Genomic DNA, 24,113 nt, shown 5'->3' with positions numbered 1-24,113 from the left:
CGGCCGCCTCAGAGCCTCTCGCAAGTCTCTCACACTTCCCCGCCGGCGCCCCACAGGAGCAGCCGCTCCTCCTCGCGCCTCCGCCGCCGCCGCCGCCGCCGCGGCGCCCGCGGAGCTCCTCTCCCGCGCATCGCTCCCCCGATGGAGCCCGGGCGCCGCCGCCGCCGCCGCCGCTGCCCCGAGCCCTGAACCGGAGAAACGTGCCGCCCGGCCCGAGGGCGCATCGGGGGCACGCCACCGCGGGTGCAGGGCGCGGGTTTCCGGAAGGAGAAAGCGCCGCTCTCCGGGGTCGCTCGGCCAGCGGCGGGGGGAACCATGGCTCTGAAGGACACGGGCGGCGGCGGCGGCACCATCCTGCCCATTAGCGAGATGGTCTCCTCGTCCAGCTCGCCCGGCGCGCCGGCCGCCGCCGCCCCGGGGCCCTGCGCGCCCTCGCCCTTCCCCGAGGTGGTGGAGCTGAACGTAGGGGGCCAGGTCTATGTGACCAAACACTCGACGCTGCTCAGCGTCCCGGACAGCACTCTGGCCAGCATGTTCTCGCCCTCTAGCCCCCGGGGCGGCGCCCGACGCCGGGGCGAGCTGCCCAGGGACAGCCGGGCGCGCTTCTTCATCGACCGGGACGGCTTCCTCTTCAGGTACGTGCTGGATTATCTGCGGGACAAGCAGCTTGCCCTGCCGGAGCACTTCCCCGAGAAGGAGCGGCTCCTGCGCGAGGCCGAGTACTTCCAGCTCACCGACCTGGTCAAGCTGCTGTCGCCCAAGGTCACCAAGCAGAACTCGCTCAACGACGAGGGCTGCCAGAGCGACCTGGAGGACAACGTCTCGCAGGGCAGCAGCGACGCGCTGCTGCTGCGCGGGGCGACGGCCGCCGCGCCCTCGGGCCCAGGAGCGCACGGCGGTGGCGGCGCGCCGGACAAGCGCTCGGGCTTCCTGACGCTGGGCTACCGCGGCTCCTACACCACCGTGCGCGACAATCAGGCGGACGCCAAGTTCCGGCGCGTGGCGCGCATCATGGTGTGCGGGCGCATCGCGCTGGCCAAGGAGGTCTTCGGGGACACGCTCAACGAGAGCCGCGACCCTGACCGGCCGCCCGAGAAGTACACGTCTCGCTTCTACCTCAAGTTCACCTACTTGGAGCAGGCGTTCGATCGCCTGTCCGAGGCCGGCTTCCACATGGTGGCGTGTAACTCCTCGGGCACCGCCGCCTTCGTCAACCAGTACCGCGACGACAAGATCTGGAGCAGCTACACCGAGTACATCTTCTTCCGTAAGTTCGCGCTCTCCGCGTGTCCCGGTTCTCCCCGCCCCCTCGCCGACCCGCCGCGGGTTCCTGCCAGGCTGGTGTCCTTCCGTGCCTCCTTTATCGCAGCAGACGCGATCTGTGGTTTTTTGCCTTGCGATCTCCCTTTAGGCTCCTCTCTTGGATAACTCAGGAGCGCGCAACTCCCAAGCAGTCCTTTCTTAACTTTATTGATCCGGCCCTCTCTCCGCTCCCAGCTCTGGGAGGAGCTGGTCTCCCTTCCAGGGCCGGGAAGAGACAGGTGCACACGGCTGGGCGCATAGGTCGCCTTCCCGCCCTCCCTCTCTTCGCGGGACTCCTGGGGGGTCAACTTATGTGGGTCCCAGGGGTGTCCCTCCAGAGGGCGGGTTGCCGTCAAGGTATCCGCGCACCGCCAGGATTACCTCCGGTTGGTGGGGGTCGCCGCTGGAGCGTTCAGTGATGGGTGGTTTCCGAAAGGGGCAACAGGAGAAGTGGCGACTGTGCCTCCAAAGCTCCTGAGGGGATGGGGGTGGGGGAGAGGTCTCCATTGACCCATAGAAACCTCAGATTTCTCTCGCGCCAGTTGTTTTCTGTAACTGTTAGGCGTTTAGGACAGAGAAAAGTGGAGGGAACGGGCTTTGGTTGCCTGAGTACTGCTGTCAGAGATTAGGAAGGGACATGGTGTGCATGCGTGTGTGTGTGTGTGTGTGTGTGTGTGTGCGCGCGCGCGCGCGTGTGTGAGATTGTGTTTGCTTTCCGGGCACCTCCAGTGCGAATGACGGATTGGATCCACTTTCCCAGGGGGAATAAATGCAGTGATTTTCTGAAGTGAGAGGACGAGGGAGAGGATTGGAAAGCATGTGGCAGGATGCTTTTTTTGTAGTACACTTTGGCGGGGGTCGGGTGGGGTGAGGTGAGGGGCCTCTGCGGGTCAAATTCTACAACTCCATCAAGTAGCACTGGAGCTTGGGGCTGTGGAACCGGGACGGGGGCAATTCTCAGTGACTTTTGTAAAGTGAGGAGGGCCACAACTAGAGAGCTATGTGGACAGATGAAAAGCCATCTGGGATGGGAGCAAGAACATCACTTGGAAAATGTTTTTTCTTTGTCAAGACACAAGAGGATTGAAAACTTGCCTGTAGTGTTAGGGAGAGTAGCATTGACAGCCTATGACAGAAATAAGCCCAGCTTTAATTGTATTTATTTGTTTGGTAAATCACTGTTTGGGATCCAGGCAATTTTTTGTGCTTTATTTTGACTGGGGAAGTGGAAAGGACCTCTCCTTGCACACGTGTGAGCTCTCCTGGAAGTTGCTCATTGTTTGTATATTCTAGTAACCTTGGAGGTAAGGATGACAAAACACAGCACCCTTAGAGTTAGATTGTCCTTTTTAATAGTGCTGATTTTCCTAGGAAAACCATTTCAACAGAGAACCAAAGAAAGTGTCCATTGAAGTGGTAGATAAAAATCTAATTGTCTTAGAGAAAGACAAATATTATATTACTTATATGTGGAATCTAAAATTATACAAATGAATCTATATACAAAACAGAAACAGACTCACAGACATAGAAAAAAAAAGTTATGGTTACCAAGTGGGAAAGGGGGGGAGGAGTAAATTAGGAATTTGGGATTAACAGATATAAACTACTGTACATAAAATAGAGAAGCAATAGGGTTTACTGTATAGCACAGGCAACTATATTCAATATCTTCAATAACCTATGATGGAAAATAATCTGAAAAAAATGTAAATGAATCAGTTTGCTGTACACCTGAAACTAACACAATATTGTAAATGAATTATATTTTAATGAAAAATCTAATTGTCTTAATTGTATGAAAGTATTATTTGTTTCACATAAAAGGATCAATAGTCAGAAAAGCCACTTAAAGGAAGGGACCTGTATTGACACTTCAGATCTTAAACATTTATGTCATTTCAACATGGGTGTATTTCCAAGCATTTCAGAAGATGAGAGGAAATAAACTTTTGAAAAAGTGATTTTTAGTGGTTAGTGATTTTTGTTAGAGAACATAGTGTTCTGCAGTTAAAGTTCTTGAATTTTGGAATCTTTTGCAGTTTTGGTCTTTCTTTTTCCCCTAGAAACTTGTGGACTTAAAAATATCCATTATTTGATTATGAAGAAATAATACAGTTGTCTTTAAATTATGAAAAATATTCATAAAATAGTGTATTGAAGTTGGAAACTCAGCCTATTTAATTCATAAGATGATTTGAGAGATGCTTGGAATTCAGGATATTTCACTTCTGGAGCTAGAATAAGTGAAATAAAATATTTATATTATGAGTAATGAGTTGCAGAGTATTCACTTAACGAATGAGTCCTGAGATTCATTCATAAAAGTTCCATAAATCTAAGGAAGCAACTCATAGCCTTTTCCATTGATTATTCTGTGGGGGAAAATACACAATTACAGATTAAATATGGTTCTTTTGAAGTGGTATTCCAGTTGACCAACCAAATGTGGTTGCCTTTTTTTTATTTGTGAAATAAAATTTATCTTGAACACTGTTATATATACATTTACTTCATGTTTTGTATAGCTTGCAGCACATTTTCACAGATTATTTTAGATGGGATTTCATTTAACAAAATCATTGGATGAACTTGTCCATTGTTTTAGATGCAGAGAGGGCCTTGTTATCTTTTATTTCTCCTTTGACATAGTTCTCCTTTTAAAATTCAGGCTAGGTGTGAACTTAGTAGTTTGAAACTGCTTTGAAAGCTATAGAATTGTAGTTTATACATGTGCACATCAATTTCAGCTCTTTACTCCCTCCCTGTCTCCCCACCTCCCGCCCAACATTGCCCCTCAATTTCTGTAGAGATGGGAGGAGAGTGGCAAGTGGTTCAGTACTCTCAGACACTGCTGTTTGCCAAATGTGTGATCTTGACTAAATTGTTTTCTCACCTGTGCAATGGTCATAATTATAGTATGAATTTCATAGAATTTGAGAATACATGTAAAGTGCTTAGAACAGTGCTTGACCTATAATAAAAGCTTAAAAAATGTTAGCTGTTAAAATTATAGTAAAAAGTTTTTCTTGTCAGTATTTAATTTAAATTTTGTTTTGATAGTAAGTATAGTTGATTTAATTGTAAAGTTAATTAGAAAATTATTTTGCAGTTAAATGATAGCATAATAAACTTTCAGATGTTTGAAACTCCCAATTTAATAACCAGATTCTTTCCTGGAACTTGGATTTTTCAGGCCCAGTTCAAGTCACCTAGGTTTGCCAATCACACTCCAGTTAGTTCTTCTGGATCAACTCCAACAGAGCCCTTTTCTGATTCAGGGCCAAGAAGTGCTTTAATACTCTCCATTAGGAGTTGAAACTTTGGCAATATTTTCTCACAGACACTGAGCTAGATTCGTATCTCCTTAAGTGCTTGTATCCAAGTCATTGGGTTCTAATGCTCAAGGTTATATACAAGCTATTAAAGATTTAATACCAGCTTCATTTGGCTACATGAATACTTTTATCTATTATAAGTCATAACTCATAATTTTATCAAGATTTTAGACTACTGGTACTGAAGATGGATTGTCCTTTCTTGAAGGAAAACATTGATTTGTTGTGTTTTCTGTTTTTTTTGGGGGGGTGCAGTGTCTGTTAAGTGTAATTGTGGCTGTTTTTAGCAATTTCTCAGAAACAAAAAGAAATGCCTTTTATGTTGGCATTGTATTACATAGACAATAGCTATCTGCTTGGAATGTGATATGTAGACTACCCACAATTAAAATGAGCATTACATATATCCTTTTTTTTCTCATAATCAGTGTGTTTACAGAAAGGTAGTACTGATTCACTGCTCTTCTCTTATAGTGCTTTGAGTTTTGCATTCTTTGTTGGTTGAATAATATGTGGTATGAAATTATACGTTTCTCTAGGTGCATTTGATATTCCTTGAATTTGGTGTAGCCTTTTTTGTTCTGATGTATGAGAGTGCCAGATCTAGGAGCTAATGCTATTACTGAACTGGGTTGTGAATTCTAATTTCTCTTAATGGATTTTTATATCTACTCTTTCAGATATATTCTGATTTATTTCAGTGTGTTGTGTTGAAGAAAGCTAGCTGAGTTGAAAATATTCAAACAGTTGTTCAATCCTATGATAGCAGGCCTGTTGCATTAAAAGCTTTCTAAGAAACATCTTTAAAAAGTCACTCTATTTAGATGCATACCTTTAAAATTATATATTATTTTCTAGTCCAGAAATACTTCTACTTTTATCACCAAACACTGTTTTATGGAAAATAACTTTGTTCCTCTTATTTTTTTTTAAAGTTGGTTCTTTTCCTCTTGGAGACTTACTAGTTATTTTTATAATTATCATGGAAAAATTTCTTTCGCAACCACATGGCTGAATGACTTTTAAATCAAAGGAGAACAGATAACTTTATAAAACACTAAGATTCTAATTTCATGCAAATACAGTAGTTGCAGTAATAAAGCAGACAGAAAATGACAAAAAGCCTTGGAGTGCAAAAAGTTTAGAAGCCATGCCTTGGCACTGGTTACTGTTTAAGGGCATTAAACTTTTATGTCTGGCATAGTACTGTCTCTAAATTTGACCTTTTAAAATAGTGTAATGGCTTTAGTTTTCCCCGCCACTCTTTCTACAGCTTTGTGTGGGTCAGCCCTTAAGCATATAATGAAACAAAACAACAGAATGGCACTACAAGTCTTATTTGGCAAAATTCTTTCTCTTTTGTAGCTTAGAGTGCAAGAACTCACAATGAATGTGTATGTGTGCCTTAGTTAAAAAGAAGAAAAATCTCTTTGGAAAAAGAGAAATAATCTGTATGAAATTAGCAACAATTGTTATCTATTCAGTTGTTATAAATTATTGTGTCAATTAGTTTAAAATGTGAAAATGATTGTCAACTTGTCATTCAAAAGCAGCCCTTTTTTGATAATGAAAGTAATGCATGCAGTTTTAGGAATTTTGTAGAAGAAAAGTAAAATTTAAAAGAATTACCACCAGTAACTGCTAATAAAATCTTGCCTCGTTTCCTTCTAGTCTTTGTTTTAAGTCTATGAAGATGACAGACACACTTTTTAAAAGTTATGGTGATACTGTGTAGATAGTTTGTATGCCATCTCTGCTTTGTTTCACTTTATACATTTAATGCAGTTATACATTTAGTGACATTTCCCACAAGACTGAATTTTTTATTGCTATCTTAGATAAAAGTATAACATATGTCCTTTGCCACAGACAGTATTATAAATAAATGTTGGTGTTGAACATTTTCCCTGTAAGCTTAGGAAAGAGTTGATTTTTTTCCAAGTACAATATGTGTAATAAAAAGAGCATTTAGTATGTACCTAGTTTTGTGATAAATGTTTTATAACCATTACTTTTACTTTTTTTTAACATTCCATTAGCTTGGCATTAGTTCCCTAATACTTCAGTTAGGAAACTACGATTTGTAGAGGTTAACTTCCTTAGGTCATAGAGCTGGTTTGGGGCTGAGCTGAAACTTGAATAGTTCTGTCTTATTGCAAAGCCCTGACTCTTAAATATTTAAAAGTAATGCCTGTTTCATGAAATCAATTTTGCAAATATATTTCAATGTCTACTGAGTACCTAGAACTTAGCTCTATAAACAAAAATGTGTAGTGTGAGCTGTATATGAATGAACCTAATATTTCTTTAACTATGTTAAATTTCCTTAAGAATACAGTAAATGCAGTTGACCCTTGAACAACCTGGGTTTGAACTGGGAGGGTCTATCTATAAGCGAATTTTTTTCTGAATAATATGTATTGAGATTGGTTGAATCCAAGGATGCAGAACCTTCAATACAACGACCAACTATAAAGTTATAAGCACATTTTCTACTGAGCAGAGGTCGGCAACCCCTAACCCTCGCGTTGCTCGAGTCAATTGTAAATGTTTTATGTCTTTACTTGATGAAAGGGTTAACTTTTATTGATTAAGGCTACCATATTCGTGGATATTTTTAAAATTAAAGAAAATAAACCATTTGACTTAACTTACCACTCTTTTGAGCGAACAAGTAGTATCTATAGGTTTGATAGACTGCCCAAATTTAAAGTGTTAAGGTAGTCTTCTGCAGAAAATTCATTTTACCTTGTGTAATATAACACGTTTTATGTATGTTCTTTAGAAGGTGACAAAATGAAGAAGGTATTTTGGCTGAAATCAATTTTGTTTAATTACATAAAATTTATTGGTCCTAAATATTGGTTAATGCCTTTAAATTACACACTTGCTATAATTAGGTTCAAAAAAGTATCAAATACCTGCTGGGTATTGGGATTATTGGCTTTGATGTTTTTGAAGTCTTAAAGTATTGTGGAAGTATATCTATAAATTCGAAGTAATTAGAAAGTAGTGTTTTAGGTAAGCCTTCAATCTATGTTTAGTTGCAGTTACCGTTTTTAAATCTTCTTTTGAATTAACTTCAGGGTATTGTCAGTAGTTAGCAGCCACAATCCTGCAAGACAAGCTTCTCTAATGGAGATCATTCTTTTAGTAGTGGGAGGCTACACCAATAGCCTCCTATTCCTAACAGATTTTGCGAGGACTTACTTAGAGATGAGAATAACCTTACTCACAGGTTTTCAAAGTCACTCCCATAGGTAACTTAACTATAAGTTCTAAGGGTGAGGGTGAACCTCCAGCTGCTGACTTGAATCTCGGTGTCCTGTGCCTGCCATCCGTTTACTTCTCATCTTTCGTTTCTGCGAGGGAGCATGTCATGAAACCTAATTATCCTGTAAAGTTAATTGCATTTTGCACTTTCAAAAGCAAAAATAAATGAAGTATTTTATACTGAGTTTATACTGTTTACAAGTTTATTTCTTAACTCATTGGTTTTTTAGTGCACCCCCTGGTACCATAGTCATGTCATAACTGAGTAACTTTCAGCCTCCACACTTCCTTGTCTCTTCTAGTACACCATGTATAGGGCCCTCATTGCATTTCCTGTAACATGTAACTCTCTCTCTCTTTTTTCTTTCTTGTTATATCCTATTTTTTCCTAGCTTTATTGAGATATAATTGACATAACATTTTGTAAGTTAACAATGTGTTGATTTGATACACTTACATATTGCAGTTTGATTACCACTGTAGTGTTAGCTAACACTTCCATCTCTTTACATGATTACTAGCTCTTTTTTTGCGGTGAGAACATTTAAGATCTATTCTCTAAGCAACTTGCAGGTATACAGTACAGTATTTTCAGCTATAATCACAATGAGGTGAATGAGATCCCCAGAACTGATTCATCTGAAAACTGGAAGTTTGTACCCTTTGACCAATATCTCCTCATTACCTCCACCCCTCCTCAGCCTCCTGGTAACTATCATTCTACTCTGTTTCTATGAGTCTGGCTTTTTTTAAGATTCCACATGCAAGTGATATCATAAGTACTGGTCTCTCTCTGTCTGACTTTTTTTCACCTGACGTAATGCCTCAAGGTCCACCCATCTTCTTGCAAATGGCAGGGTTTCCTTCTTTATTATGGTTGACTATTAGTCCATTGTGTATATACACCACATCTTCTTCAGTCATTCATTCTGTAAGAGGCACTTAGGTTATTTCCATATCCTGGCTAATGTGTATAATGCTGCAGTAAACATGCGAGTAAAGATATCTTTTAGACATCCTGTTTTTATTTCCTTTGGATATATATCCAGAAGTGGGATTGCTGGATCATATAATTATCTCTTTTCATGTTGACCTTCCACACTGGCCTACTTTCTTCTTGAGAGTTGGCAGCAAGTCTCACTTTTGTCTTTTCAGCCCCCGTGCAATGACTGCTATCACATTAAGAACTCAGTGTATATTGCTTTTTTGAATGAAAGTATAAAGTAACAAATGAACCAGTGATGTTGGAGGTTCTACCAAGGTAGTTATTGAATTGAGAGTCAGTTTCACGTCAATTTAAATTGCACCCATTGAGCAATTCCCAGGCTACAGCTTGGGACAAAACATGCCAATGTGAATGACGGAGACCTTGTGTTTAAGGTGATCACAGTAAGCTTTATGTAATATTGAATTATGTTATAGAGGGGTTATTTGGTGTGTTAAGAAGAGGCAGAGTAATGACATGAGAAGCTGTTGCCCAGGCACCTATAAAGAGTGAAAGTAAGTGAAATGGTAACTGAAACATGGGACAGCTTAAAATAATGTTATAAATGAAGTTGTTGGGATGGTAAAAATACACACAGAGACACACAATTATTTATTTATTTATGTATACTTAAATGATTGGTAGAGTGGAAGGTATACGGGATCAGAAATTAGCTGACCTTTTTTTTTTGTTTTTAATGTATGAAAGATGTTAGGCAAATGCTCTGAGCTGTAGCCTACCTGCAACCACATTGTTGAGTAATTGCCTTTCAGAACATCTTAGAATGTGGAGTGGCTGCTGCCTCCAGATGTGGTCAGGCCCTGTTGTGGTGTAACATAAGTTCAGGAGGTACCTGGCGATACTGGTAGGTATTTGCAAATGTGAGGATCCAGTGAACTCTATTTTATTATCTCTACTCCTGGTTTTTAAAAGGTGTCTTGAAATACGCTTAAGAGGTATTGCTGTTTCATGATTAATATTACAATGTCAATTTTACTTATTAACCATGTGTCAGGGTAGTTAATAAAAACAAATCAACTTTGCTGGCAATAACAGTGCATAGCTTCATTCACCAGTTAAACTTAGTTCCGTGCTTGTTCGGCAGTTGGAATGTAAACTTGGAATGTAATTTCTACCATATTGTAATCATTCTCCTATTAAATCTTACTTACATAGGGGGAAATGAGTGAAATACAACAAAGGAATAAAAATGTATATGTGGTGTTGATTTCAGGTCACCAGAATAGTAAGTGATATCACCATTCAATAGTGCTAGTTCCATTTCTTGCATTAGTTATAATAACAAAACCCTTGAAAATAGATGGAATCCACAGTATATTGCTGTTTCCTTTCATCTTATATAATCATACAATTAGACATGTTGTCTAATTTCTGATACAAGAGACTAGGGAGAGGAATACCATGTTTAGAAAGAGACAGTATCAGAGTCTCCTGGTCCCCACTCCCAACGAGCAAAACGCTTGAACACTATGAATGATTTTCTGCTTTTTAGTCAGATCCCTTGAAAAATTCTGGCTCTAGCTTTGAGAGCTTGGAAAAATTCCCTCCTGAAGGGGAAGTGAAGGAAACAATCATATTCCTCTTGTAGTTTTATTATGAGGATTAAATGAAGTAATTCATATAAAACAGACAGGTAAGAATTAAATGCTCGATATATGTTAGTGTCACTTATTAATATCCTCAAAATACATATCTATATAATTTCATTTCCCTACATTATCAATTCATAGTACCAAATTTCTTCTTTTTTTGAGGAAATTGATAGCAATACCTATTCAGAATTGTTCTGAAAAGATCCCATTATCATTAGTGAAATTAAAAAAAAATAGTGACCTACTACATATAAAATTAATTGTCACATTATTAAAATAGGTTTATTCTAGTTTTTCTTCATTGTTTAGGGAAAAAAATGTATTCTTCCAGGTCTAGTGCTGGTCATCGGTCAATTTGGACACAGTTAACAGCGACACTGGTATTCAGTGGTTATTGTCTCAAACGATGGGGTGTATTGAGGCAGAGCACCTCTTAATCACATTCTATATTTCTGTTGAAGGCTTTTAGCTTTGATTTTCAGCAGTTTTATGCAAGAGAGTAAATTGTCACGGGGCCTGGGGCTCAAACATTGCTTAGGGTTTGGGCATTTGGCCAAAAATTTCAGGCTAGATTTTGGATTCAAATACTTATCTCCACAATTTTAGGAAAACTATGATAGTTTTCAGCTTAATCAGTTCCTATTGAAATTACTTTACACATTTTGAGTAGAGTTTTTTAGTTTTTTAGTTGCTAAAAGTTCAGATATTTGAAGAAAGCATAGAGATCTGAGGGAGATGCTGGCAGCGGTTCAGAGATAATTCTCCAATATTTTTGACCTCTTTCTTCTGGTTGGCAAAGGCTACGTCTCTTTGCAGGTGGGGGGTTAGGGCTCATTCATATAAATCTAAAGTGACTTCTGTTTCTGTCAAAGAAAAGTTGCTACAGTGGCAACTTTATGGTGAGTGTCCGGAGGAAGCAAGCATGATGATTACAAAGCATTGGTATAATTTATATGGTGATTTTGGTGATAAATCCTTCTAAGGTTGATCCTGACTTAGAATAAAAAAGTTGGCAGTAGAAGTCTTTGGGCTGTTGTCTTAACTTTCATTAGTATGCAGATTTATTTTACTTTATGCTAACTTTACTTTTTTGTACTTCATTTTTCATGTAGAAAATGGTAGAAATTGATCTTTTTTTATACCTTCATGGAATTCCATAAATAATAGATTCGAGTAATCTGTGCTGAATTAAAATTCGGATATTTGTTCTTGTTTTAGTGTATGAGATTGTCATTTCTTAAAGAGAATATGTTGAGTATATTGATGTTAACAAAACATTTATTGAGGGTAAAGTCTTTTCATGCACTATCTTATTTAATGATTTTTAAAGAAACATTCAGAAATATAAAGACTACTAAACTAAGAGAAATCCAGATTAGATTAATTTTAAGCTACATAATCATGTGTTATTTAGTCTATTTATATTTATTCATGCATTCATAATCAGTATTATACACAAAGCAGTCTGTCAGGTGCTGAAGTTGTGGTGGTAAGCAATGGCAAACATATCTTGCCTTTCATGATCAGGACTGTGACATACAGACATGCAGGTTGCACACTGCTTAACTCTAGATTGCATTTACTAGATCTAGGTGTATAGCAGTACAATAGGTTGTGTATTGTAGGTGTGCAGTACACAACTTGTGAGCCTTTGATTATTGGTCCTACTCTTGGCCAAAGACCATTGGCCAAAGTTAGTTATATCTCTTTAACTTCTGACCACAAGAATCTAGGCATGAGTGTGTGTGTGTGTGTATACATGAGTGTGTTTAGGGAGAGCATCAGTATGACTCCGTGACCACTGCTGGCGATTAAAAAATGTTTGCCCTCTGAATTGTGGTTGAATAATGACTAGTTTGTTTTAGAAGAAAATGACATATTATTGATCTTGACCTTTTGTTGAAATTGCCTATTTAGAAATAAACTCAGTATTGAAAATGATAATCTTTATGGTTTCTACATTATACCTCACTCCCTTTTTGAGGAATTTTACCTCTTAAAGAAATACAAAGTCAACTCAGGAGTCCAGATTTTGCCATGCTGCTTATATAGATGTTGCCTATTCTCCATGAAGAAATCTTAAAGTCAAATTAAAATGAAGACTTCTTGTTACCTTTGACAGGTATTCTATAAATGAGATTAAATTTGAATTTGAAATGGTTATGAGGTATTCCTTTTCATTTCAGTTAAGCAGACATATGATGGGTTGATTTAGCATGTTTCACAGACAGTGGTAAAAGGATATATATTTGCTTTGTAGCAAAAAATATGGAACTTGTTAACAATTCTTAATGTTGCTGGGAAATGGAACCATGAGTAAATATGCTAGGAAGTCCAGCATTGAAATTGCTGTAGCTTTGTATGATCATTTATATTTCTTCTGCTGGATTGATGTGTTTCTAAGGCATGCAGGACCATTAAAATATTTCAGTTTTCACTTCCTGTGTTAGCATGTTTGGATTGTAAAGTAAACTTAGTTATTTCAAGCTGTCTGTTTTATAGCTGACACTATCAGGCCATATTTATCATTATTATAATTTGGTTCTTAGCATTCATACTGAAAAGCTCAGTTTTACCCAGTATTTGGTAAAACTAAAAAAAGGGATAATAGATTTACTTCACAGTTTTAGTACAAGAACCGGGGTCTAGAGACTAATGGCTATAATTTGTGTTAAACTGTGTATAGTACTTTATGGACTGAAATTGTGCTTCCTCAAAGATTTATTGATCTCCTAACCCCAGTACCTCAGAATGTTGCCTTATATGGAAACAGGGTCTTTACAGAGGTAATCAATTTAGAATGAGGTCGTTAGAGTGGGCCTAATCCAATATGACTGCTGTCCTCATAAAAAGGAGAAATTTTTGACCTAGAGACAGATGTGCTTGCACACCGAGGGAATACCACATGAGCATTAAGGTGGAGATCACACTGATGTATTTACAGGAAAAGGAATGTAAAGGTTGTGAGCAAACCAACAGAAGCGATTCTCATATCCCTCAGGGAGAGCCAAAACTTCCAACACCTTGACTTCAGACGTCTAGCTGTGAGAACTGTGGTAATACTTTTTTGTTGTTTAAGCCACCCAGGTTCTGGTACTTTGTTATGGCAGCTCTAGCAAAATACAAAAGTCATTTCAAACTCTTTTTATCTTGTAACAAATCTGGGAAAAGCTTGAAAGGCAATGGTTTTAAAACTCCCTGTATTTTTCAGCGGTTTTAGTTGCAGATCACAGACTCCATTCTAGATAATGTAAACTGGAAAAAAATTATTAAGTATAATGTCAGTAGCTCACAGATTACGTGGGAGGGCTGAACTTGCAGGAGTGATTCCCAGCCACGCCATAGAGTAGGGCTTCTAAGGTTGGTGCTGCCTTGCAATGACGTGGGAGCTCAGAATTAGGCAACTGCCACGCAGCTACAAGATCTAGCCACACAACCTCTGTAATGATGTGTAACAGTCAAAATAAGAACATCAGCAAACTGCCTGTGTCCTCTTATACCGCAGTTCACAAGTGTCTGGTTGTGCAACGTGAATCGCATATGGAACCCTAGCTATAAGAGAGTCTAGGAAATGTGGTCTTAAAAACAGAAACAACAATAACAGATCTTTATGGCACATTATCAGTGCTGATCTGTGTAAGCTTATTTGTTATGTTATTATTATTTAAGAAATTTAAACCATTCAGTTTTTCTCACTTAATCCACATAAACAACCATTCTAATGAATTTAATGTGTATCCTTATATGTATGTATTCTTGCAAAATGTGTATTGTTTTTATCTTTCTTATATTATTAATTTATATTTATGTGATCTCTCATTAAGAACTTTGTTTTTAAGATCTCCTCATTTTCATGTGCCTATCTAAGCGAATTGCGCACTGAGGGATATTTCTAACTGCTGCAAGTTACTTACTAATTTTTACCTAACTCACCTCTCCCCCACTGATCCACATTCAGATTGCCTTCAACCTAACCTTGGCCAAGTCCACTACTGACCTGTGTGAGAATTCTTTGAAATATATATCTGGGGGGTGGGGAGGTTACCAGGTTATTGGGGATGCATAGACTTCATTTGGTTAAATATTGTCAGATTGCTCTCCAAGTGAGAGCATCAGTCTTCACTTCTAAGAGCAGTTCATTAGGTTTGCATTATCTCCATTTCCCTGCCAACACTTGGCAAAACTCTAGTTTCTGATTGTTGCACAGATGAAAAATGATACTTTATTTTGTTTTAAATGTCATCTCTGTAATTACTGACGATGGAAATGTAGTTCTTAGTTCTTCAGTCATTGTACATTAGAAGTGTATTGGAAAGACCTGAGTGAGCTGGTCAAGAGGATGTATGGCAGTCTATCTGTTTGGCCACCTTCTTTATTAAAATTCCAACCACAGCAATAACATCATCAACACATGTTCTTGCTTAGCTTGATAAATTTGCTTTTCATGCAGGTGAATATTTCCTTAACTTTCCTCACAAAGAGGAGACTCAAAGTCTCATCAGCTCTGCCTCTCTCTTTGGGTGATGTACAGCACATTGGAACGGTCACCTATGAGTTAATATATTAATATATAAATTATTTGTCCTCAGTGCATTCAATAATCAATGTCAAATAGGAGTAGGATGACTTCAGTGAAAGGTTTTGTTCCAAAAATGGAAAAATAGGAAACACACAGCAGCACAGGTCTATAGCAAATTCCACCTTGCAGACAGCAGAGACTCCCTTTACTGGCAACAGAATAAATTCAATGTTAAACCTACCTGGCAGCACCTGGTTCTGCCATTGAGTAAAATTCCCTTCCTTGTGGGTTGCTTTAGGGTTAAATAGCCTCGGCGATAGACAGCTAATCTTGCAGTTTCTTTGGCCAAAGAATTCCTTCAAAATTGTACTGCGTTTCTGGTCAGTTTCATGAGTGAATTAAGAGCAACAAAATTTTTGTGTAGTGTCATTTTTGGGCCTGAGGACTCTTTATTTTGTGGCCTCTGTGAATCACTCGCTTCCCCTGCTCTTAAATTGATGGTCTAGTTGGATGGTGCCAGCTTTGTCAGCAGGGCAGTCAGCCTTGTGTGAACGAGTTGTACCTCCTGCTAAGGCTGCAATTTTGTAGTTAGATTTTGTTGTTGATGTTGCTTTTTTAACACCAATTTGTATATTGTGAAAATTTTCAACCTAATGAAAAAAAAAGAGAATTGTTAAAAAAAATTCCTCCCATATATTCATCTCCTAGATTCAACGATAATCAAAATATCACTTCATCTCTGAATTTTTTGTTAAAACATCTTAAAGCCAACCCAAAATATTATTTCACCCCTACATATTTTAGTATCTAAACCAAAAATGGCTATTTTCTTATATAGTCACCCTCCATTATCAACTCTAACAAGGCAAATAATATTTTGTATAGTATCTGATACATAATCCATAATCCTGTTTCCAAGATTCTCAAAAATTTTTTCCTTTTTTTAACAAATTTATTTATTTATTTATTTATTTATTTAATTTATTTATTTATTTTATTGGCTGTGTTGGGTCTTTTTTGCTGTACGCGGGCTTTCTTTTAGATGCGGTGAGTGGGGGCTACTCTTTGTTGCGGTGCACGGGCTCCTCATTGCCATGGCTTCTCTTGTTGCAGAGCACGGGCTCCAGGCGCATGGGCTTCAGTAGTTGCAACACATGGACTCAATAGTTGTGGCTCACGGGCTCTAAAGCGCAGGCTCAATAGCTGTGGTGCAGGGGCCTAGCCCCTCCGCAGCATGTGGGATCTTCCTGGAGCAGGGATCGAACCCGTGTCCCCTGCATTGGCAGGTGGATTCTTAACCACTGTGCCACCTGGAAGCCCTGGTTGTTTTTTCTTTTTAAGTCAAGATTGTTTATTTTATTTTTATGTGCCATCTCTCTTAATATAGGATAGTTCCTTCTCTGTCTAGTCCTCATTCTAATTTTCTGTCCCTGTTTCTATCTCTTTGCCATCAGTTTGTTCACAGAAATGTGGTCTGTTGACCTGATTAATGTCGCATGTTATGATTATGGCTGCTTGCTTTCTTCTGACATCATTTAGATTATTCCTTTGTTCATATATTTTCTGTAAGTGAACATTAAGTCAACCTTGAATAGATTCTGCTGCTTCTTTTTGGGGGGAAAGACCATTTTTAATGATAGTTAAATGGTAGAGATAAGTGGTCTCAATCCGATTTCTTCAATATAAGTTCCCATCAAATGTTTACCTGATAGTGTTATCACTGATGACTGTTGCCTAAAGTAGATATTACATTATGGGATGCAGAATCGTGATTTTCCAGTTTTATCATTTCTTCCACATTGGTTAGGTGGAGTTTTGTAATGAAGAACTTTCTCTCAGGAGTTACTTAGAATATAGTTCATTGAGGGAAGACAGGCCAAATGCATAAGTCTTATTTCTTGCCATTTTTGACAGTAAGGAGCTGGTTCCCTCTTAACTTCCAGCGGTATTCAGTGAGTTGTTGCTGTTGGTTTGGTATTTCGCTGCTTTTCCTCCTCCTTTCTTGTTGTGGCAGTCATTCTTGCTCTCCTCCTCCTCCTCCTCCTCTTCTCTGCTGCTTCCGCTATTCTCAGTGCCTCCGTCTCTCAAGCGTAGCTGTGAAATCATGGATATTTTACATGTTTCAGCATTTCAGTCAATGGCATGTGTTATTTTGGATGCTCAAACTGCTTGATCTTTGACCAGGGAGAGACTGTGTGTTCTTTTGACACACCCCATTAAGTCCTTGGTAGAAATCCTTACTGTTATGCAGCTACGAATTTTAACTGCCTTGGCTTGTAGTATAGATATAGCTGGATCTGTCAGCTCCATACATTTCTAAATTGTAGGATTCTCCTTAAGTTCTCTTTCAGGGAAAGGGAGGAAAGAGTACCTCCTTTAGAAGAGCTGTGCTCTTTTCTGTCTCTTCTGGAAGTTTTGCTAGGTTTCTTATAAGATGTTGCTGAAAGAAGCAGGAAACCAACTAACCGACTACATACTAATATTCTGAAATTTCCTAGCATTTTATTCATGCTATAGCTTTAGTTGGCATCTGTCTACCTTCTAAGGTACAGCGGATTATAATTTGACCAGGTGGTCACCATAACATAATAATTGTCTGTGGTTTTATCTATAACATCCTTATCCTGTGACCAACCACCTGACTACTTCCCTGCTACATTAAAACCAGTACCGTACTTTAGGTTTTGTTATTACAGCAAGAGCCACATTCTTTAGTCTAAGTTATGTTCATTAGCTGCATAAAACCAAATGCACTGTAGTTAAAGCTGAAAGGGATTCATTAAGGACGTACATATCTCAGAATCATAGGAAGGACTGAAGAAATAGACCCTAGGAAGGAAGACTTTAAACCACTCTGGAGAACTGGCCACCGATGAGGCTGCTGTCTTTGCCACAATCAGGAAACTCAGAATAAGAATCAGTCAGCACAGCCGCAGGCGACTTCCCCTGCAAAACCATCACTCCCCCCTTGCTCCCTGCCTCCTCTGAATTCTGAATGAAAGTCCGTAGGAGGACAGCTGATTCATGCAACATGGGTTACATCCAGAAGCCCATCTCGGTGGAATCAGGAAATTTGGTTTTCAGCTATCTAGCCTCTCCTTGCTAGTAAACAGCGGGCCCATCCACTGTATTCTGCACAGTGTGTGCCTCATTTTACTTTGAGAAGAACAGCTCAAAAAGACAATAATTTTTACTAAAATGCCTGCAAATATATTCATAGTCATACACATCTCATTTCTGCAAAGATATCATTGCATAATTCCCCTTATAGGAATTCTTTTATGTAATAGTGTGTGTATAAAAAGAGACTAGTAATTTTAATGACATCATTTCAGTGCAAGTTATCAATAAGGAACAAGTATAGGAAGTAGGATCTCAGCGTGGATAATAAAAAAATTACCTGAGGGGAAAATACACACACACACACACACACACACACACACACACACACAGTGGAAGTATGTACATATATATATATATATATATATATAGTGGAAGTATGTAGTTTTAAAATGTGCCTGTTAGAGTCTAAGATAGATGAAAATCTGCTAAATTGTTACACATCTATTGTTGTAGTAATGCTAAAGTATATATGGATTCTGGCAAAGATTAGAGAAAACCAGAGTATCTTGGCTAACTTTTTGCTTCTGTCACTTTCTAGTTCTTGACTTCATGAAAATCACTTAAATACTTTGAGATTATTTCCCCGTCTTTCATCTGAAGAATGATTTGAGCATAGATGAGATGATACATGTCAGGTGTTTTTAGCGCCTCAGTCAAATTATCCTGTGTAAATTGAACCAGTAGTAACAACACATAAATGACTTTCAGGTAAAATATGAGGAAGAAGCTGGTTAAGGTACTATCTCATTCTCTGTCACAGGTAAGATACAAGCTGAGGGTTCTACCCCAGCTACTTGCCAGATGAATACCTTTTGCCTGGCACAGGAATGTGAATTTAAGTCACTGAAGTGCAAGATATAGAGCAGATGTAAAAAAAGTACAGGCAACAGTAATGCCTGTGATATGTAATAAATAATCCCACAAAAGCCCATGAATGACAACAATTACTAGGTAACTTTAAATCCCCAGAGAAATTCACTGTTAAACTTGATGCAGATTTTTTTGCCAGTCAAGTTAAGGTTATAATTTCACATCAGATCCCCTCTCCTTTCCCTGTGGAATGAAGTCTCACAGTGTTTGGTACTGTTTCTGGACTAAAGTAGTAAAGGGTGGTATATACTAGTCTGGTTTTTAAATGAAATTAAAACTGGTGATTTCTTTCATTAGAGAGGGTGATTTTTTAAATTAGCTTTACTTTCCATGACTTACTCAGTGAAGCCTCACACTGTGTCTGGCACCAAACTGTCACTTAGCAAATGTTTGTTGATTTAATTAGGGAAGCTGTGTGATGGATGAGTAGAGACATATTATGATTGGGTTTGAGGAGGAGGGCTCTGGAGTAAACCAGGGCTACATTCATATCCTAACCCTTTTCATTAATAATTGTGTGACTCTGGGAAAGTCATTTATTGTATCCAAACCATGGTTTGCTCTTTTGTAAGTTATCAGAATAATATTACCTATTTCAGAGGGTGTTCTGAGGATTAAGTGGTATGATGCAAAGAAAACACTTGGCACAGAGTCTTAATCAAAGTCAAGGTTTTCTCAAGTGATCTGCTTTACTCATTACTTACAAAGAACAGTGGCAATATGGAGGAGGTGAATATTGTCTGAACTGAATGGGGGGTTCAAGGAAGCCATTCGAGAAAAGATGACATTGCAAAGTACTGGCTGAACAGTGGGCACCCATGTGAGAGCTTGGGGGCTTTGGTAGGCATGGAGTGTTAGAGAGTAGGTTGGTCTGGCTGCATATCAGGGAATGTGTTGGGGGAAAAATCTGGAAATGTAGGCAATGGGAAGAGGATGCAGTACATTTTATATTGGCCAAAGAATTTTAAACCAGAAAAAGACATGGTTAAATATGCATTTTCAAGAAGCAACTAAGGCAGCAGGGTGAGACATAGAACTGGCGAAATGGAAGTCACCTGGTTAGTTGGTGGTTATGGTAAAGGTTCAGGCTAGAGATGGGCTGATGTGCTCCAGTAGAGATAGGGAGTAAGGGGTACATTCTGGTGCTATATCGGTGGTATAGTTAGTTGAACTTTGGGAGGAAAGAGCTAAAGCATCTGGTGATGATTCATTTATTCCCTTTACCAGGAGGATGCCTCGGGAGAAAGAAAAGAAGGCAGGTGACTTGGTCTAATCTGCCTGTCAACTGACTCTCTACGTAAATAGATGAGTGATATTTTAGGAAGAAGAGATGTTACCTAGTGAACATCTTTATCAAATGACCCTGGCTAAAGGACGCCTTACAGTAAATAAGTACAGACTCTATAAGGCAGAGCAGTATAAATGTGGCAGGGTTGGCCATCAATTAAGACTGAAAACATCAATTAGATTTACCAATTAGGAGCTCATTAGTGATTTTAGAGATAATTAAAGAAAATTATAAATTTGTAGTGGTAACGAATCACGTGATGGGGATGGTCTCTGGTGTGGATACAGAAGTAAAGAGGGTAGATTAACAGGATTCATCCAGGCTTGTGGATTCTTAGTGTGGGTGTCTGAAGACCAGAGCAGAGCTAGTTAAGGATGCTGGTAAATGAGTAGTTGGTACAACTAGTTGCTTCCTCCTAGATGGGTAAAGAAATCAGTAAAGCTATGGTAGTCTAAGGAGCTTGTAGTCGTAGCACCTGGAATGTTGCTTAAACTTCAATATTTGCTTCGTACCTAGTTAGGGTCTCTGGGGGATGGTGCCTGAGCATATTCTTCGTTAAGCAGTTTTCCAGATTAATGTTTCAGAGCTTCCCTAATTATAAACAAGTGGCTGCTGAGAAAAAGTATGGTCTTGCTAAACAATTAGGTTAAAAAATAGAACAGAGATCTGTATGCATAGAATGCTGATAATTATATTAAAAAAGATGCAAGTCAATGTTCAGGCATTTAAAAGCCTGGAAGGAAATGCACTTAGTTATTTCTAGATTGTAGGATTTCTAAATAACTTTTACTTGTGTAAACCTTTTATTTTCAGCTTATATTTTTATAATTAAAAATAAATTGCAATTATTAAAAATTGGTAGCTAATAAATGATATATATCTATGTACCAGATTATAGATACAGGTAGGATACTGTCTTAAAGAAAATGTTTTAATAAAGATAGAAGGAAGAAAGAACATTAAAGGCAATTTATACCTGAATAAGATATAGAGGGAAAGATACCTGAGAGGAACATGGAGTAAAAGCAGAGCTTTGTGTGCTAAAAACAAATTCCACGTACATCATAATTTTGCTGAGGGTGACCTATTCTCTAACACTCTAAAGATTGCAGATGTTCAGACTCTCAGCTTCTACCCACTTTTTTGATCAAGACCTAAACTGTCCAAGTATCATGGAAAAAAATTACAGATCACTTTATAGAATCAGTACGGTGATGTGGAGGGAACATCCTTCTGAAAGAAGCCTGAGGTCATCAATCCAGCTGTGTTCAGGAAATCTTGAAGGTCACCTTAGAGAAATGGCTGAAATCTGCCATAGATTACTAGTCACCTAGGCGTATATCTGTCAAAAGCTATCCTGATATAAACGGAGTACGAGAGGGCAGAATCTTCCTTGGAAGACTAAAACTAAGGAATTTTTTTTGTGTTAGGTTTTTGACAAAGCTGGTGTTACAGAGAGTGTTGTGAGAGCCAAGTGACTGTGTCAAGTTCATAAATGTTTATTGAGTAATTATTATAATCTAGACTCTTTAAAGAGGTATATCAAAATGTATATATCATAAATATCATCCTTAACTTCAGGGTGTAACAAAATAGGTTGTATTTTTATACAAAACAAATGAGATCTGTATCCTGAAGATAATGGCAAATATTAAAGGTATTGAGGCAAAAGAAAGCATGAAGGGAATAATTATAGCAAAAAAGACCTTTGAGAGGTGATTGCAAGAGTCCAGGCATGAGATGGGCCTAGCTTGAACTGAGTTGATGATAACTGGAATGGAAAAGAGGGGATGAATATGAAACACAGTGTAAAGAAATAATCATTCAAGCTGTGGACTGCTTATTGAGTCCAAGGGAAAGGGAGGTAGAATCAAAGGTGACTCTATTGCTTCAGTGCTTGGTACCTAGATGAACTCACAGGAATATGGAAGATGAGAGGAAGGACTGATTTAGGGGCAGGAGAAAAATAATAAGTCTAGTTAATTTTAATCAAGATGGTCATTTTAGTCATAACCATATCTGTAAGAATTTGTACTTCTGCCCTGTTCAAAACACACCTTCATGGAAGGAGGATTACCGATAAACTTCCTAGTTAGAAAGATCACCAGAGGAGACAAAAAGTTTGGGGCAAATTTTGTGTTTTTCTGGTCACTAACTCAGGACAAGAAAAATAAACCATATGCTATATAGGTATAGTTGCTCGTTCTCCAAAACTATTAATTCAAAATCTCAAAGACTATAACATCCTCTTCTGCTAGCTCGTGTCATCATCCTCTATTATAACCTCTTTCTCTCCATTTGTTAGCCTTCTTTTGTTCACTGCCCTCATTATCTAATTTAGGTTACAAGTTTATAATTGCAGTGACTCTCCTGGAAATATACTAAATATTCTTGCTCTTCTGTGTGTTTTTTTTTTTACATCTTTATTGGGAGTATACTTGCTTTACAATGTTGTGTTAGTTTCTGCTGTACAATAAAGTGAATCAGCTATATGTATATACATATATCCCCATATCCCCTCCCTCTTGAGCCTCTCTCCTGCCCTCCCAATCCCACCCCTCTAGGTCATCAGAAAGCGCGGAGCTGATCTCTCTGTGCTATGCAGCAGCTTCCCACTAGTTATCTGTTTTACATTTGGTAGTGTATATATGTCAATGCTACTCTCTCACTTCATTCCAGCTTCCCATCCCCGCCACTCCATGTCCTCAAGTCTGTTCTCTAACATCTGTGTCTCTATTCCTGCCCTGCCACTAGGTTCATCAGTACCATTTTTCTGGATTCCATATACATGTGTTAGCATATACTATTTGTTTTTCTTTTTCTGACTTACTTCACTCTATATGACAAACTGTAGGTCCATCTACCTCACTACAAATAACTCAGTTTCATTGCTTTATATGGCTGAGTAATATTCCATTGTGTATATGTGCCACATCTTCCTTATCCATTCATCTGTTGATGGACATTTAGGTTACTTCATGTCCTGGCTATTGTAAATAGTGCTACAATGAACATTGTGGTACATGCATCTTTTTAATTTATGATTTTCTCCGGGTATATGCCCAGTAGTGGGATTGCTGGGTCATATGGTAATTCTATTTTTAGTTTTTTAAGGAACCTCCATACTGTTCTCCATAGTGGCTGTATCAGTTTGCATTCCCACCAACAGTGCAGGAGGGTTCCCTTTTCTTTGCACACTCTCCAGCATTTATTGTTTCTAGCTTTTTTGATGATAGCCATTCTGACTGGTGTGAGGTGATACCTCATTGTGGCTTTGACTTGCATTTCTCTAATGCTTAGTGATGTTGAGCATCTTTTCATGTGCTTGTTGGCCATCTGCATGTCTTCTTTGGAGAAATGTCTATTTAGGTCGTTAGCCCATTTTTGAATTGGGTTGTTTGTTTTTTGATATCAAGCTGCATGAGCTGCTTGTATATTTTGGAGATTAATCCTTTGTCAGTAGCTTTGTTTGCAAATATTTTCTCCCATTCTGAGGGTTTTTTCATCTGGTTTATGATTTCTTTTGCTGTGCAAAAGCTTTCAAGTTTCATTAGGTCCCATTTGTTTATTTTTGTTTTTATTTCCATTACTCTAGGAGGTGGGTCAAAAAGTATCTTGCTGTGATTTATGTCATAGAGTGTTCTGCCTGTGTTTTTCTCAAAGAATTTTATAGTATCTGGCCTTACATTTAGGTCTCTAATCTATTTTGAGTTTATTTTTTGTATGCTGTTAGGAAGTGTTCTAATTTCATTCTTTTACATGTAGCTGTCTAGTTTTCCCAGCACCACTTATTGGAGAGGCT

The 24,113-nt window shown here is 38.7% G+C and overlaps 1 protein-coding gene across 1 annotated transcript in view; it reads left to right on the top strand.

Moving 5' to 3' along the window:
- The first annotated feature begins 315 nt into the window (after positions 1-315).
- Positions 316-24,113, top strand: part of KCTD8 (potassium channel tetramerization domain containing 8) — a 264,979-nt gene continuing 241,181 nt past the window's right edge. Inside the window, exon 1 of the mRNA XM_057729441.1 lies at positions 316-1,267. Within this exon, the coding sequence (XP_057585424.1) occupies positions 316-1,267 (952 nt within the window). The remainder of the gene's footprint in view (positions 1,268-24,113) is intronic.

This window comes from Hippopotamus amphibius, chromosome 3, assembly GCF_030028045.1.
Source record: "Hippopotamus amphibius kiboko isolate mHipAmp2 chromosome 3, mHipAmp2.hap2, whole genome shotgun sequence".
In the NCBI taxonomy this organism is placed as follows: Eukaryota; Metazoa; Chordata; class Mammalia; order Artiodactyla; family Hippopotamidae; genus Hippopotamus; species Hippopotamus amphibius.
This window is presented reverse-complemented; position numbering and strand designations above follow the sequence as displayed.